The 17,801-nt window shown below is 38.2% G+C and overlaps 4 protein-coding genes across 4 annotated transcripts; 3 read left to right on the forward strand and 1 right to left on the reverse strand.

Moving 5' to 3' along the window:
• Positions 1-1,224: 1,224 nt before the first annotated feature.
• On the forward strand, positions 1,225-4,122 carry LOC106319171 (ruvB-like protein 1). Its single transcript, XM_013757419.1, has 12 exons — positions 1,225-1,454; positions 1,760-1,948; positions 2,049-2,180; positions 2,269-2,418; positions 2,526-2,681; positions 2,834-2,968; positions 3,051-3,116; positions 3,198-3,304; positions 3,411-3,510; positions 3,588-3,679; positions 3,775-3,844; positions 3,928-4,122. The coding sequence occupies exons 1-12, from the start codon at positions 1,365-1,367 to the stop codon at positions 4,015-4,017; spliced, it is 1,377 nt and encodes a 458-aa protein (XP_013612873.1). The 5' UTR covers positions 1,225-1,364; the 3' UTR covers positions 4,018-4,122.
• A 236-nt stretch (positions 4,123-4,358) lies between these two features.
• Positions 4,359-6,663, forward strand: LOC106319172 (protein phosphatase 1 regulatory subunit SDS22). Its single transcript, XM_013757420.1, has 10 exons — positions 4,359-4,521; positions 4,595-4,666; positions 4,735-4,827; positions 4,916-4,997; positions 5,093-5,149; positions 5,236-5,300; positions 5,376-5,471; positions 5,561-5,647; positions 5,724-5,804; positions 5,890-6,663. The coding sequence occupies exons 1-10, from the start codon at positions 4,417-4,419 to the stop codon at positions 6,487-6,489; spliced, it is 1,338 nt and encodes a 445-aa protein (XP_013612874.1). The 5' UTR covers positions 4,359-4,416; the 3' UTR covers positions 6,490-6,663.
• A 4,106-nt stretch (positions 6,664-10,769) lies between these two features.
• On the reverse strand, positions 10,770-11,615 carry LOC106315120 (glutathione S-transferase T3-like). Its single transcript, XM_013752888.1, has one exon. The coding sequence runs from the start codon at positions 11,613-11,615 to the stop codon at positions 10,770-10,772; it is 846 nt and encodes a 281-aa protein (XP_013608342.1).
• A 4,119-nt stretch (positions 11,616-15,734) lies between these two features.
• On the forward strand, positions 15,735-17,801 carry LOC106316250 (uncharacterized protein At5g41620). Its single transcript, XM_013754125.1, has 3 exons — positions 15,735-16,614; positions 16,711-16,806; positions 16,895-17,801. The coding sequence occupies exons 1-3, from the start codon at positions 16,201-16,203 to the stop codon at positions 17,798-17,800; spliced, it is 1,416 nt and encodes a 471-aa protein (XP_013609579.1). The 5' UTR covers positions 15,735-16,200; the 3' UTR covers position 17,801.

Here is a 17,801-nt window from a genome sequence, read left to right on the forward strand (position 1 = left end):
GTCGGTGATATTCGAATGTGTAGAATGAAAAAATCTCACACGTTCAATAATTTCGTTTTTGATACATTATACTATTATAGGTTGAGGTAGTTACAAGAAGAAACGAGAAGGTTGCCTTAGGGATGGGCGTTCGGGTTTCGGGTTCTCGGGGTCAAAGATTTCAGTTCCATTCGGATATCTCTAAATTTTGGTTCGGGTTCGGATAATCTATTTAAATTATTTTTTAAATTTTAAAATTTATTATATATTTTAAAATACTCAAAATCTATAAACAAAATAATATATTACATATAAATTTGAATAATACATATCAAAATACTTAAACTTAACATATAAATTGGTTTGATTTGAATATTTGGATAGAGAATAAATAAATATTTTAAGTATTTTTGGTATTTTGAGTATACTTTAACTATTTAAGACATTTACTTTTGATTATTTGTATATATTTTCAAGTATTTTTGATAAGTTAAAAGTATCAAATATATTTTGGATATTTTTTAATATACATTAAATCTAAAAAATAATTAATATATAGATTTATAAATCTATTTCGGATACATTCGGGTACCCGAAATATTTCGGTTCGGATCGGATTCGGTTTCGGCTATTTAAATACCAAAATTTTAGGCCTATTCGGATATTTAATCAATTTCGGTTTGGGTTCGGTATTACTTTTTCGGATCGGGTTCGGTTAGGTTTTTTGGATCCGGGTTTTTTGCCCAGCCCTAGGTTGCCTTGAGAAACCTCGTCTGTTTTAGTTATTTTTTTTCCTTTCAGGCTACAACTCACTCTGCATCCTCAGACTCAGTTATAAGTCTTAGGCACACGAGTCCAGTTTATGTTTCCCTATGAGATCAAGAACCAAACAATTTACAAAATGGTCTAACTCCGAAGGTTGTGCGCAGATCACAATTTACAATTTAATTGGTTGTCTCTACACTTAACTAGATCTGATGCTTTTGTGCACAAAACAAACCACAGCCATGGCTGGAACTATCCGCAAGGCCACACCAATGTGGAGAGAAAAAGACAGGAATCAAACTTGACAATAAAATGTGAAAAGAAAGCAGAAACTAAAAATAAAAACTTTGTAAAAAGTAAAAAACACAGATAACCTCCAATTGTTATTCAATTTAAAAGGTTAGGGTGATATTGTAAATAAAAAGGGAATATAAGGGCCATTACTGCAACAAAGATGAAAATATAAACAGAGAGGTTTTGCCAATTCAGAGAAGAAGCATCGAAAAGGAGAGAGAGAGCTCGAACTCTTCCGCCGTCGTTGGAGATTACAGTAAAAGGACCTATATATACATCTCAGACGTGACTCATCAGAAGTCCGACAACGCCAACAGTTGACGGAGATGGAGAAAGTAAAGATCGAGGAGATTCAGTCCACCGCGAAGAAACAGCGGATTGCCACTCACACTCACATCAAGGGTCTTGGCCTCGAGGTTCTCCTCCACTCTACACTGTATCGCTCGAACTTCGTCAGTTTTTTTTTAAGGATTTAGAGCTCATTCCTTTGGTTTGGTACGCTCAGGAGACTCAGAGTATAGTGTTTCTAGATGTAACTGCAGTAGGTTTCTCTATGCTCGTGTAGCTCAATGTTCTTTAGGGTTTAAAGTTTTAGGCTTTTTGAGGTTTTATAGCTATATGTGGTTCTTTTACTGACAGTTATGTCTCAAAGCATTAGTGTGGTTTCTTTCTATAGCTTGGAATATAGTTCCATTTGCTGATTCGTTGTCTCCGTTTCTAGCCAACCGGAATCCCTATACCATTAGCGGCTGGATTCGTGGGTCAACTTGAGGCTAGAGAGGCAGCTGGTCTTGTAGTGGACATGATCAAGCAGAAGAAAATGGCTGGCAAGGCTCTTCTGCTCGCTGGACCTCCGGGGACAGGGAAAACAGCGTTGGCTCTTGGAATATCCCAAGAGCTGGGTAGTAAGGTTAGTCTCAGATGTCTTTAGCTTACATCTCTTATGTTCCATAGACTCCCACATGGCTTCATTAGATATGGTATGAATGCTTTTTTATTCGTGTTTGTAGGTTCCCTTCTGTCCAATGGTTGGATCTGAGGTTTACTCATCAGAGGTTAAGAAGACTGAGGTTCTCATGGAGAATTTTAGGCGTGCCATTGGGTTACGTATTAAGGAAACCAAAGACGTCTACGAAGGAGAGGTGTGTGTGCTGCTATTTTCAGTTTCTTTCTTGTGTAGTAATATGGTCTCTCTTTGCCGTCAGATTCTTAACATGTTTTGTCTTCCAGGTTACGGAGCTGTCCCCAGAAGAAACTGAAAGTCTTACCGGAGGTTACGGCAAAAGCATCAGTCATGTTATCATTGGACTCAAGACAGTCAAAGGAACCAAACAACTTAAGCTGGATCCCACTATCTACGATGCCTTGATTAAGGAGAAGGTTAGTTTTTTTACTTCTTGGCACCTGTCATTGTTGTTATCCTTTGCTATCAGTTATCAGGTCATTATGTACGCAGGTTCGTCTTATATTTACTGTTTGGCTCCCAGGTAGCTGTAGGAGATGTTATATACATTGAAGCAAACAGTGGAGCTGTAAAGCGGGTGGGTAGAAGTGATGCTTTTGCCACTGAGTTCGATCTGGAAGCAGAAGAATATGTTCCACTTCCCAAAGGAGAGGTTCACAAAAAGAAAGAGATAGTGCAGGTTTACCTTCTATGACCTTTTCTTATCCCAAGAACTCTCCCTCTGTGTAGTACTAATTATCATCATTGTAAATATTATGTTTTACGGATAATCATACATCGTACGTTTGTTCTTTTGTGGTAGCCTCTAAAAGCTTTCTTGACTTTGGTTAGGATGTGACGCTTCAAGACCTGGACGCAGCAAATGCTCGACCTCAAGGCGGGCAGGATATACTTTCTTTGATGGGCCAAATGATGAAACCCCGGAAGACTGAGATCACTGATAAGCTGCGCCAAGAAATTAACAAGGTGACTTCTTCACTGAGACCAAAATGATTCTTGTTTAAATTTCGCTACAGGTCTAATAGTATGGAATGTATGATTATTACAGGTGGTGAACCGTTATATAGATGAAGGTGTTGCAGAGCTTGTTCCCGGAGTTCTATTTATCGACGAGGTTCCTGATTAAATTATCTCATTCCACCATATTGATGTTGCTCAGGACTCAGGAGCAGTGATTTAACTTTATTAACTCCAGGTTCATATGCTTGATATGGAGTGCTTTTCTTACTTAAACCGTGCTCTTGAGAGCTCGCTATCTCCAATAGTAATATTCGCAACAAACAGAGGAGTTTGCAACGTAAGGTGAGGATAAACGCTGGACCTTGGTAGATAAACTATCAGTTTCTGCCTTTGAAATCATGTGAATTTGGGTTTAACTTAAGTGTTATGATTCACTTTGTTTTTGCAGAGGGACTGATATGCCGAGTCCCCATGGAGTCCCTATTGACTTGTTGGATCGGTTGGTCATAATCAGGACCCAAATCTATAACCCTTCTGAAATGATACAGGTCACTCAGTTGTCATTTTAGTTTTTTTGCATTCCAGTTAATTAACAACATTCTAATAGATTTAGTTATGTCCCCAGATTATAGCTATCCGTGCGCAAGTAGAAGAGCTAACAGTGGATGAGGAATGCTTGGTCGTACTTGGGGACATTGGGCAAAGAACATCCTTAAGGTTTAAAGACTGAACTAGCAAGCATTACTGCTTCTTTTCAATATATGTTTCTTTGTCTAAACTTTTTTATTTATTTATTGTGCTTTCGCTTTCAGGCACGCAGTTCAGCTTCTGTCTCCTGCCAGCATCGTAGCGAAAATGAATGGACGTGACAACATTTGCAAGGTGCTTCCTTATGAATCTTGGAACAAAACAAAGCAGTATAAAAATGAATGTTGTTGTTGTTAATCTCTTGGTATTTTTGACAGGCTGATATAGAGGAAGTAACATCACTCTACCTTGACGCCAAATCATCAGCAAAGCTTTTGCACGAGCAGCAAGAGAAATACATCTCATGAGAAACACACTAATCGAATGTTTTTGCTCCTCTTTAAGCCATTATGTAATGCCTATGACGTGGAGAAATCTTAATTTAATGGGATAGAGTTGGTTTCATGATAACATTCTACTTGAACCAGTCACTTGATTCGATTGTTACACCTACATTAGTTGTGCTTGTTCATGTTGAGTTTCCTAGTCCCATAATAGACTTGGAACAATTCTTCAAGAACAAACATGTAAAGTCTAATAAATGGAAAACAGGAGAGCAAAAGGGGCGTTTCCTATTTCAACAAATAATATCAGGGCCAAATTTATAAACAATAGAAAGTTGTGGGGGTGTCTTTATAAAAACTTCCGCTACGGTAAGAGTGACTGAACCAGACAGAAGGCTAGGGTTTTTGTTGACGAGGAAGAAGATGGCGACGAAATCGCTGACCGTTGAAGAAGTTCTAAAAGAGAAGAAAACACATGACCTCGATTCCGTCAAGGAACTTAATCTCGGCCACAGAGCTCTCACCGACGTTAGTTTCGTTTCTGCAAACTATGTTCCCAAAATTGAAACGAAAACCCTAATTGTGAAATTGGTTCATCCAGGTGTCTTGTTTGAGCAAGTTCAAAAACTTGGAGAAGCTCGACCTCCGTTTCAACAATCTCACTGATCTCCAGGTAAAAAGCCAAAAAATAAAACGGCGCCTTTTACTTGAAGCTTATCTTCATGTTTTAAATGGTCTTAGGGACTCAAGTCTTGTGCGAATTTGAAGTGGCTGTCGGTTGTGGACAATAAATTGCAGAGCTTGAGTGGAATTGAAGGATTAACTAGGCTTACAGTAAGTTCCAATTCATATCATTTCTTGAAATATGTTTGCTACTTTCATCGTTGAATCATTCTTCAGCACTGATTTGGTTTGCAATCAGGTGCTGAATGCGGGAAAGAACAAGCTCAAATCTATGAATGAGATCTCTTCTCTTGTCAATTTGTGTGCCTTGATTTTGAACGGTGAGTTGTACCAACACAAGTCTCGACGGTTTTTGTCTTTTGTATCCACCACTAGCTACTACTACTACTGATGGATTGTTTTCGACTTCTTGCAGACAATGAAATCTCCTCTATCTGCAAGCTAGATCAACTCAAAGACTTGAACAGTCTCGGTTTGTTCTTAACATCAGAATCAACATTGTTACTCTCTTAGAAGTTTCGTCTACTTGAATTTTTGTTGTGGATATTGATGATACAGTGCTCTCTAGGAACCCTATCAGTGAAATCGGTGACTCACTTTCTAAGTTGAAAAAACTCACAAAAGTAAGCTTCGAGTTTTCTCCATGTTTCTAGCATCAGAACTAAAAGTTGACCCTCTTGCCTAATCCCTTGTTTCAGGTTTCTTTGTCTGACTGCAGAATAAAAGCTATTGGGTCTTCTCTCAAGTCATGCTCTGATTTGAAAGAGCTACGACTAGCCCACAATGAGATTAAGGTTATCTCTCTTCTATAAAGATAAACACACCACCGTCTTTTGTTTATATTGCTAATCACTATGTTTACTTTACGCTTACACACGTTCAGGCTCTCCCAGCAGAACTTGCACTCAACAAGAGACTACTCAATTTGGACGTGGGAAACAATATGATCACTAGTCGCTCTGGTTTAGAGGTATATAAAGCAAACTTTTCGCCTTATCTAAGCTCATTAAAGCTTTCTGCGTTGATCTAAGTTGTTTGGGAACTAGGTTTTGGGAACACTATCTTGCTTGCGAAACTTGAACATTCGAGGAAACCCAATCTCTGATAACGAGAAGTCAGCAAAGAAGGTAACAACCACTGTCTTTGTAGTTAGTGTTAGCTACGTGTAGAAATCAAATAAGAATGAGAAGATATGTTTTAAAATGTTCGCAGGTGAGGAAGTTGCTTCCTCCTTCAGTGAATGTCTTTAACGCTAAACCCTTGGAGAAAAGCTCGAAGAATGCAAAGCATGTTAGATTTGATACCGAAGATGTGACCTTTGATAGTCGTCACAGCAAATCAGCAGAAGAGGAAGAAGAAGAATCCAAAGTGGATAGGAAAAGCAAGAAGAGCTCTAAGAGAAACAAGTCAGAGGATGAAGAAGAAGAAGAAGCTGATAATGAAGGTAGCAAGAGAAAGAAGAAGAAGAAGTCTAAGAGCAATCCAGATATAGATCAAGTTCAAGTAGAAAAGAAGGAAGAAGATGCTGCTGAGAAGAAACAGAAAAGGGCTAGTCCTAAGAAGTTAATCGATGCTATAGATGATGCTGAGACCTCTATGGCTGAAGTCTTTTCCAGGGGCGATGTGGCGAAGGATTCTGAAGATGGTGTTGAGAAGAATAAGAAGAGAAGCAGTGTGCAAGAGACGGGTGTGGTGAGAGTGATAGATATTCACAAGAAGAAGAAAACAGGAAATAAGCAGAGCAGGAGTGCAGTGGCTGAGCTTCCTGGGGAAGTTGAAATCGGGTTGGGAGGAGAGTCAAAGTGGGAGTAAACCGGAAACCTTAAAACTCTATTGAAAACAGATGTCTAGTGATTTTGATCTTCTTTGAAATCGGTTTTGCAGCCTTGAGAGTTGAGAAGGTTTAATTTTGTTGTGAAATGCACTTTGTTTTACATTTTCATACAGTTTTTTATTTCTTCTTTATGGAAAGCTTTGTCATGTTTCTGGTGAAGTGTTGAATAGAACATGTAGAAAGTTCAAACTAATTCTTGTTTCGAGTCCAACCAAAGTTGGAACGAGTTAAGGACATATAGCTAGTGACCAAATGGCCCAACCTGAAGTGGGTTCATTTGCTAAAGTTTTTGAAAACATAAAATGAGAAGGTCCCACGGAGATGTGAACTCGGGTTACTGGATTCAGAGTCCAATGTCCTGACCAGTAGACCATGGGACCGAATTGCTCACGTCAACTATCTATATAACTCAAAACCCACTCAAAACTAAAGAGATTTTCATTCTGTAAAATAGAGAGATAAACAAGTCTTTTAAAAAAGCAAATCTCCAAAATAGCACATTTCTAAGTTTATATCACAAAATAGCACTCAAAAACTAAAATGACCAAAATAGCACATTTCTAAGTTTATATCACAAAATAGCACTCAAAAACTAAAATGACCAAAATAGCACATTTCTAAGTTTATATCACAAAATAGCACTCAAAAACTAAAATGACCAAAATAGCACATTTCTAAGTTTATATCACAAAATAGCACTCAAAAACTAAAATGACCAAAATAGCACATTTCTAAGTTTATCCTTTGAAAATTTTAATTTTTTTATTTTTCAAAATTTGAAATCTTATCCCCAAAACCTCATTTCTCAACTCTAAACCCTAAACCTAAACTCTAAACTCTAAACCCTAGACCCTAAACCCTAAACCCTAAACCTTAAACTCTAAACTCTAAACCCTAAAATCTAAACCCTAAACCCTAAAATCTAAACCCTAAACCCTAAAATCTAAACCCTAAACCCTAAAATCTAAACCCTAAACCCTAAAATCTAAACCCTAAACCCTAAAATCTAAACCCTAAACCCTAAAATCTAAACCCTAAACCCTAAAATCTAAACCCTAAACCCTAAAATCTAAACCCTAGTTTGGAAACAAAAACTTGATTTAGTGCTATTTTTGTTTTTTTCTCCCTTTAAAATCAACATCTGACATGTAATTTGTATTACCATTTCCATCATATTTTTTGTTTAAGTCCAAAGGACTTTTTTTGTACGTTTTAGGAGATTTAAAAAAAGATAAAACAAAGGTGGATGACACCAGAATTTTCCCGTAACAAGTTGAACTCTCTCATGAAAGGTAGATAAATATATATATAGATGCAATGTGAAATCAGTGAATATTACGAATTGCTGCTGGTTTAACCAAGATTATAAGAATGCTATACTATTTGGACAATAATTAAGAGTTATATGAATGAACGCGGTGAATTGCTGTAAGAGTTGTTATTACTTTTGAATAATGGCGAAAAGTTTACAGTATAGCATTTTATCCATTTATCCACGTGAGTTGCGAGTAGTAGTCAAATACTCGAGAGGACAAAGAAAGAAACAGAGTAGTAGAGCATGATTGAAGGTTATTAAGGTGGAGTTCTTAGTAGAATATAAGAACCCGTCTCTTAACTTTTAACTAAAAAAACTAAGAACCGTCTCTTAAAACTCTTACTTAAGAACCGGTTCTTAGTTTTTTTAGTTAAAAGTTAAGAGTCAGGTTCTTATATTCCGTTAAGAACCCCACCTTAAGAACCCTCCAATAATTATGCTCCATGATTCTTACATATATCCATATTAGGGGTTCTTATTAAATTTTTAATGCATTTAAGTAGAAAAAATGATTTAAGAGACCAAGATAAGAAATCCCAACATTTAATTGGTCCATTGCAAGGTTCTTAATTAAGGGTTCTTAAAAAATAATTATTAACTTTTATTAAACTTAAATTTTTTTGATTAAATAAAACATACTAAAAGATAACATTTGAAACATAAATTTTTAAATAAAAACATTAAAACATAGATAAGTAAAATAAACGATAATAATTTGAAAGAAGCATCGGAGTTCAGTTGTTGTCTTCAACACGTCCAAATTTAAGCCATACATGTTCAACCAAATCATCTTTCAGTTGTTGATGCATCTGTCTATCACGAATTCTAGTTCGAACACCCATCATATTAGCGATATTTGTAGGGATATCTGTAGAATACATGAGATCGACATGTGAACTTCCATTGTCTTCTCCTTGTTGGAACTCCGAAACATCAAATTGAGTGTATCCATCTCGTTCGTCTTCTACTATCATATTATGGAGTATGATACATGCTCGCATAATCTTCCCAATTTTGACTTTATCCCCAAAAAGTGCTGGATTTTTAACAATGGCAAAGCGAGCTTGTAAGACTCCAAAAGCACGCTCGACATCCTTTCGGACAGCTTCTTGACGCTGAGCAAATAAAACTGCTTTCGGCCCTTGTGGTATTGGAATAGATTGGATAAAAATTGCCCATTTCGGATAAATACCATCGGTGAGATAGTAAGCCAAATGATACTCTATTCAATTGACATAGTAAGTGACTTCCGGAGCATGACCCTTTATTATGTCATCAAAAACAGGTGAGCGATCAAGAACATTGATATCGTTTAAGGTACCTGGAGGTCCAAAAAACGTGTGCCATATCCAGAGATAGTATGAAGCAACAGCCTCTAAAACGATTGTTGGTTTTTCCGAGCTACGAGAATATTGCCCTTTCCAAGCGGTGGGACAATTCTTCCACTCCCAATGCATACAATCGATGCTCCCTATCATCCCGGGAAAGCCTCGTTGCCCACCAATATAAAGTAGACGTTGAAGATCAGCCGGTGTTGGTCTTCTTAGATACTTATCGCCGAATACATTTATTATTTCTTCCACAAAATGTTCCACACATAACCGAGCTATCGTTGAGACATTTACGAGTTGTGGATTCGCCGAGACGTAGGTATTCATCGGCCGTATCAGCCGCAGTACCATATGCCAAGACACGAATAGTTGATGTACACTTTTGGAGTGTAGAGAGACCAAACCTTCGAAGAGCATCTTCTTTTTGGCGAAAGAATTGAACTTCATTGGAGAGTCGATCGACGATGTGCATGAACAATGGCTTGTTCATTCTAAAACGGCGTCGGAAAAAATTTCCAGGATACGTCGGAGTTTCACTGAAATAATCATTCCATATACGTACATGACCTTCTTCTCGATTTCTTTCGATATAAGCTCATTTTTTTCTTTTTTTCCTTGCTTCTTCTGCATCACCATAAGCAATGGTCATATTCTCGAACGTTTGATCAAAAGTATCATCTAATGATTCATCAAAAGTATTATGAGAAGAGGATGCCAATGTTTTTGATTGTTTTTGGTTGTTTTGCTTGGTGAAAAGGAGATAAGAGAACAATGTTTTGTTCGGTGAGATGGAGAAGATGAAATTGTTTTTGATTGTTTTGTTTGGTGAAAAGAGATAAGAAAACAATGTTTTGTTCGGTGAGATGGAGAAGATGATTGTTATGCTTGGTGAGATGGAGAAGGTGATTGTTATGCTTGGTGAGAATGAGAGAATGCAATATTATATATAGAGTGGAGACAATGTTTACACAAATCTGTGATACATATTTCAGACAAAGAAAAAAAAATTACATTGGCCCGTGACAAACTGATACACTGATACACACCACAAAAGACATAACATTCAGACAAGAGTGCACAACAGACAAGAGTGCACAAGACATTACTATAAACCAAGAGTGCTCGTGACACACTGATACAAAAGAGTGTCCCGTGACCTGAAAACGAAACTGATACAATGATACACACTGACAAAAAGAGTGTCCTGTGACCGTGCAACTTCAACCTCAATACGGTAGCGGAAACACTCATTACTACCAATGCCATGTATTGTGTTTGTTTGAAACGGAACATGGTACGTGGCTTTGATGGTAATGAGTAGTCCCATTACCTTATTATTGCTTTAGCATGCGATGAACACTCTTCAATCTCACCTGAAACATGAAAACAACCATAGAATGAGAACAAGTACTAGATCAAAGCGTTAACAAGAACAAGAAACAGAGATCAAAGCATTAACAAGAACAAGAAACTTACATCTAAGCATTAACGAGAACAAGAAACAGAGATCAAAGCATAAACGAGAACAAGAACCCGAGACAGATTAAACTTAACAAGCAAACAGAACATTGCATAGCACAAGACATACTTAAGCTAATCAAACATTAACTCGTTAATGAGCCTTTTTTAGAGCTTCTTCGTAATCTAGAAGCGGTTCTTGTTTTGCAATGAGACTGTCAAGCAACTTCATCTTTGACAGTCTTTCCTTCATGACCAAATCCTGCTTCTTGATGCTCCACATTGTCTGAAATTGAGAGAGCTCCTTCCCCTCACCCATGGTCTTCTTACCACGGGTTTTTGCAGACTTAACACCTGGGGGACGGTTACCTCCCTCCTCATTAACAGCACTACCGATTTCATTAGCCTGTGAGCTTGCTGACTGTGAGCGTTCGTCACACTTCCTCTTCTTCGAGTTGCCATCAGTTTTGGCCATGGAAAGGTCACACCACTTCTGGTCATTTCTCAACTTCTTCCAAGCGTGTTCAAGGGTGAACTTTTTCTTATAGTTGGTGAAGAATATTTCGTGGGCAAGTTTGAGAACGTCATTTTCATTTTGTCCACTACTCTTCTCTCTGGTTGCTGCCTCGTATGCTCCACAAAACTTTGACACTAAGTCATTGATCATGTGCCACCTTTGCTTGCAGTGAGATGGCTCTCTTTTTTCAGAGCCAGTAAGCTTAGGACTGGCCGCAAAATATGTTGCTATTCTCTTCCAGAAAGCTATGGACCTTTGCTCATTCCCGACAAGGGGATCTTTGCTCCTATTTAACCACGAGCTGATGAGGACTACATCATCTGTAGGCGACCAAGTCCTTCGTTTCTTGCACTCTGAAGGAGTTTCTTGTTGGAAGTTTATACCTTCGGTAGCTTGAGTGGTAAGAAAAGGAATAGAATAAGTATCTTGTTGACTTTGAAGAAGATCAACAAAATTTATATTCACATACGGATTAGAATCCATATCTGAAAATGAAAAGAATAGAAGAGGGATCATGTTTCATAAATGGAAGAGACCAAGGTCTCTGTTATATAGCAGAGAGAAAGAAGAAGGCATTCATCTCCAACACACAACCAATTGGAGTAGACATTTATCTAACAATAACTTCAATTTATAACTCATCCATCACCTCAATTTATTACGACACACAACCGTATTCTAACCCCTAACCAAAAGATTATAACTCATTCATCACAATTCAACCACAAAGAAAGTATTTTTTAAAACCCTTTAATCAAAATTCAACCAGAAAGGAAGTATTTTTTAAAACTCGTTCATCACACTTCACAGTCCATTTTCAATTGTAACCTTAACCAAAACAATGATACTCATTCATGACAATTCAACTACAAATAAAGTCTCTTTTTTAAACTCAATTCATCAGACTTCACATTCGCTTTTCTATCTACCCATCAGTTCGATTTATTGCCAAACACAACCATATTTCAACTCTAACCACCACATTAATTACCCTACCTTCATTTCATCACAGAAGCTTAATCAATTCATTTCAGAGTAGATGAAAGAGGTACACTAATCTGTTTTCATGTTGTAGTCCTTTGTTGGATTATATTTTCCTCAAGTCTCTTTCCACTGAACAAATTGAAGGGAATTTGTTCCATCCATCTCACAACACAAAGACAAAACAAAACAAAGGAATCAACAGACATAAACAAATAAAAAAATGAACAACTTGCAAGAAACAAATCAATATTGATCGAACACGAGACAAATCAATCTAGACACAGAATCGAACACAACAAACAATCAATCTAGACACAGAAGAAGCACAATCTAAGAAATACATCATTCAGGAACATTAAACATAAACATTACCTTTCGTTTCGAGGAGAGCCACCGTCAGAGAGCTCCGTTGCCAGCAAAGAGAGCCACCGTTAGAGGGTTCCGTCGCCGTCGAAGAGAGCCACCGTCAGAGAGCTCCGTTGCCGTCTAGCAGAGCCACCTATAGACACAATTGAACCGACAAACCAAGCAAACTTGCGATCAGTACAATAATAACCATAATCTAAAGACATGCATGGTTGAAGAACTGAACAATACTTTTACCTTTCAATTCGAGGAGACCCGCAGAGAGAACCGATCTGTCGCCATCGAAGAGACCCACAGAGAGGGAGAGAATCATCGGTCGACGAGACGCGGAGAGAGACACGATCGCCGTTTTCTTTGCCTCTTCGAGAGGTTTCGAGAGAGAGAAAGTGAAGGACCCTAAATCGGGAAGGATCACTTTAGTTGGGTGTTGGATATGATCCGACAAGGCAAACAACACTTCTGGAACTGAGATGGAATGAAATGATCATCAAGAGATGCGGAATGGCTCTTGATATACCCACGATCTAAGGTTAACCACCCAAGAAAGAATGAATGTGTTGGATAACCACCAAACAACACACAAATATGAATTGGCTGACCACCAAATCAACAAGCCGGTTCAAACCGATGAACTAGCTAAGAACTCTCTCTCTCACTCAGAGAAAAGAAGAATCAAAAATAAACAACCAAAACTGCATTGATTTTATTCATCAAAAGGGACTACATATTTATAGTGTTTTGTAGTCAAAGAAAATTAAAGAAAATATGGGAAAACAATGCATAGAAAATACAAATTTGACTAGATCTAGTCAAGACACGGAAAATGGAGAAAAATAGATCTGGTCAAGGCACGGAAAATGGAGAAGACTAGATCTGGTCAAGGCACGGAAAATGGAGAAGGATAAATCTGGTCAAGGCACAGAAAATGATAAGAACGCTTGCGGGACTGTCTGGATGGTCCGCCGGATAAGAATGCATGTCCGTCTTCGGTTTCTTCGCCACCCAAGCTAAGTCTGGCTCAACTGTGGGTCTTAGAATGTCGAGTTGGTCGGGGAAGACGAGCTTCAGTACGGGGAAATCGGTCGTCTGGTCGTGGTTCCAGCCGAGCTCCAATCGGGATGCACGCGGGACGGCTCGGTCAGTGCGTCTGGTACGGTCAGATGAACGAACCTCGGTCAAATTGTTCAAAAAGTCCTGATCTCCATGCAGGTTGGCTCCAATGGACTGATCCACGAACCGGAGCACATCAGAAAGGAGAAACAGAAAGCCAAACCGATCTGTCGCCGTCGAGGAGACACACAGAGAGGGAGAGAATCATCGGTCGACGACAACCACCAAGACAGGCAGCACCAAGACAGGCAGCACCGTTTCGTCGATGAGCCGCGGCGAGAAACACGATCGCCGTTTCCTTCGCCTCTCAGAGAGGTTTCGAGAGAGAAAAAGGAGAAACAGGAAGCCCATTCGCTTTCACCCCTCCTCCGTCCTCTCTTCACACAACACATGTCCAGAAGAACCGCCTCTTCTAACCCCTAATTAAGACACGCCTCTTATTTCATTAAGTGTTTTTGTTTTTTTATTTTAATTTCATTTACCTTTAAGGGACGGCTTAAGAGCCTGTGATATTAATGCTCTTAAGGACCCATATTAATCATAGCCGTTCATCTATGTTGTATTTTCTTGCATGGTCGTGGGACCCTTTTGATCTCACAAATAAATTAAATTTTATTTTAAATTGCTATAGCTAATATGAATAATATATAGATATAGGATCTGTAGGAAAGATTTGATTTGACTGACAGAGAAGGCATCTCTTGGAATGTTCCATTAGAGTATTTCATTATTATTTTACTCAGCATGTGCTTGTCTCTAAGATGCCAAACACACAAAAAACTAACTTCTATAATCTAATTTATTTTGATCTTTTAAAGTTTCATATCATGGCATTGATTTTGAGTTTGTGGATTTTGGTTAGTAAATTAGTATAATTGTTAAGGTTGCATCAAAGAAATCTTAGTTATTCCTTATTTCAAACATTAAAATGGTTTGTTCAGGAGAAAAATACTATCAATTTTCTTATAATACACTATCCAATGAGATTAAAAAAATTATATTGCATATTTTCTAATACTCACGCCAAGGATTATTAAACTTCATAATTGGTAGCCAATATCCTTTTCTCAAATATGTTTTCTCTTTGTCTATACATTTCTTTTCAATCATTTCTTCCAAAAAGGTCACCATGCAAGTGTTTTGTCTAAATAATGTTAATTTTTTTTTTTGTCATAGCATGGTGGTTGATGCCTTAGTTTTGAGAATATAGTTTGTCTTTAATCTTCATGAAAACTACTGATCAAACTCTATTTGCAATTGCTGTTCATATGATTCCCAAATAAAGCCTATCAATAGTAAACTGAATCAAACCATGTTATGCTAGCATGTGATGTAAACCTAATATCTAGTTAGACTTTTAGCAAGTCCTATTGTCCTCCTATCAAAAAGTAGGTACTAGCATGGATTGAAGTACCTTTTTATAAGTCAGTTGTTGCATTAATGAGTTACCGGCAACAAGATTTAACAGTTATGGAAGCACTCTATTTCATTAATGACATTGAATATCATTGGTTAATGTGTGTACAATGAACCCTGCAAAAACATTGCCAACGGGACAACCCAAACAAACAAAACACTAGGCCTCAGACTTATTATCCGAGATCCGCTCCGAAAATAGGATATCCGGGGTGCCCGGATCCGAATCCGGATAATAAAATCTTGGATCCGTCTAAACCGAATCCGAATCCGGATATCTTAATTTTTAGGTCCGGATATCCGAATCCGGATCCGTATTTTTGAAACACATTAAATTTTTAAATTTCATTAATATTTATATTTGATATATTAATATTTATACATGAATTAATCTTATAATATTATATTTTAGTTTTTACAATATTATAGACATATATAAATATATTTATAAATATTTGATTTATATATTATATTAAAAAATTAGTATTTTTTTAAAAAAATATTATTTTTAATTATTTTTACGGATCCGAATCCGGATATCCGTGAGTAATAGAATATCGGTCCGGATATCCGAAATCCGGATATCCAGAAACTACGAATCCGGATCCGGATATTAAGTTCACGGATCCGGATCCGGGTACCCCGAATTTCCCGGATATCCGGATCCGTCGAAGGCCTACAAAACACCACACATGAACACTTTCTATCCTTGTTCCCATTCTTCTGTCTTTCTCCACTTTATTCTCCCAAGAAATAACACAATTTCCCGGATTCAAACTTCTCTTTTTTCAACGTCTTCTAAAGAAAGTAAGAATCTATCGTCTCTAATTCTTCTCTTTTTATAGTATATATATAAAAAACTACTTTGCTCTTTTTCTTCATCTGGTAGAGAGCATTTACATTAATAAACTTCGGAGAAAAGCAAAAGAAGATAGCACAAAGAAACATCCATCTTATTAACTTTCTCTTTTTGTATTATCTCTATAACTCACTTTTAAGTTTCCTCAGAGATTCAAAATCAAAATCTTCCAGAAACTGCTTCAAGCTTCTACTTGATCAAACTCATGACCCACTTCTCATAAAAAGCACCAACCAGTTCCAACTCTTTTCTCATTCATTTCTTTAGTTTCCGGCAAGATTTGACACAGTTTTGTGTTCTGTTTTTTTTTTTTATAAATATAATAATAAAAATATGGATCGGAAGAGAGGGTGCAAGATCAGGAAGAGAGGCTGTTCTTCCTCCTCCTCCTCTTCTCTTGCTCGTCGAAACCGCTTCAAACGCGCCATTTTCGCCGGGAAAAGAGCCTCACTAGAAGACGGCGGCGGCTCAGGAACTCCGGTTAAGTCCATCACCGCCGCTAAACCTCCCGTACTCTTACCGTTTTCTCCGGAAAACCCTCCTGTATGTCAATCACAGAAACGCTGCGTGTCAGCTAGAAAGCTGGCGGCAACGTTGTGGGAGATCAGCGACGGCAATACAGAACCTCCTGTATCCAACGAAGATTGCTTGAAAAACAAGAAACCACCGAGAAACAGAAGGAAGACATCAACAGAAATCCCTTTCCCTGATTTCCCGCTAAAATCATCCCATCCGGTTTCCCACGAGGTTAGGGTTTGCTTGTGTCTCAAGTTTCCTCTGTTTTTTTTTTTTAATTTATCCTTTTCTCGAACCCTAAGTCTTCGATAGTCCAAATTTTTACAGAGAATCCTTCTCCAAGATGATGATACATTTCGTAGAAGATCAAAAATTCCACAGAAACTACAACTAATCGAATACAAAACCATCGGCACAAACTCTGTAAGCTTTTCTTTATTTTTATTTTTTAAATAAAATGCTTACTTGCGTGAGAAGAAACCTCTGATTAGTAGTTAAAACCAAACAACAGGTGAAAACTCGTTTCAAGAATGTCAGCGAGGGTTTAACGACGTCTAAAGAGCTGGTGAAAGTTTTAAAACGGATCAGCCACCTCGGAGATGATCATAAGAACGCGAGCAACCGTTTGATCTCTGCTCTGGCTTATGAACTAAACAGAGCAAGATCTTCTCTAAAGCATCTAATGAGTGAGTTCAATGCGGAGGAGGAGGAGAAGCGGAGGTTAGTAGAGAAGCTTCAAGAAGAAGCGGTGGCTGAGAGGAAACTCCGGCTAACAACGGAGAAGATGAACAGAAGGTTATTAAGAGAGCTCGCGGAAGCTAAGGAAACAGAGAGGAAGATGAAGGAGGAGATGGAGAGAGAGAAGAGAGCGAAAGACGTTCTTGAAGAAGTTTGTGATGAGCTGGCGAGAGGTATCGGAGATGATAAGAAGGAGATGGAGAAAGAGAGAGAGATGATGCATATAGCTGATGTTCTGAGGGAAGAGAGGGTTCAGATGAAGCTCACGGAGGCGAGACACGAGTTTGAGGAGAAACACGCCGCCGTGGAGCGGCAGAAGAAGGAGCTCCGGCGGGTTGTGGATGGGCAGGAGGAGAAAGGGTCGTCGGAGATTCTCAGGGTTTTAGAGATGTTAGATGGTTCTGATGATGATGATGATGAGGAGGAGGAGGAGGAGGAGAGTGATCTTAAGTCGATTGAGCTGAACATGGAGAGTGGATGTAAGTGGGGATATGTTGAAAGCCGGAGAGATGGTCGGAGGGAGTCAAGATTTGTTGGCTCCGGCGAAGATGATGATGATCATGTGGAGAAGAGATCAGTGATCGTTGATAATGGGGAGAGAGATGAATCTTTGAAGACTCTAAGAGAGTACATTGTTTCTAATGTCAGATTCATAGGTTCCTCATCGGCACTCACCTAAT

Source organism: Brassica oleracea, chromosome C9 (assembly GCF_000695525.1).
Source record: "Brassica oleracea var. oleracea cultivar TO1000 chromosome C9, BOL, whole genome shotgun sequence".
In the NCBI taxonomy this organism is placed as follows: domain Eukaryota; kingdom Viridiplantae; phylum Streptophyta; class Magnoliopsida; order Brassicales; family Brassicaceae; genus Brassica; species Brassica oleracea.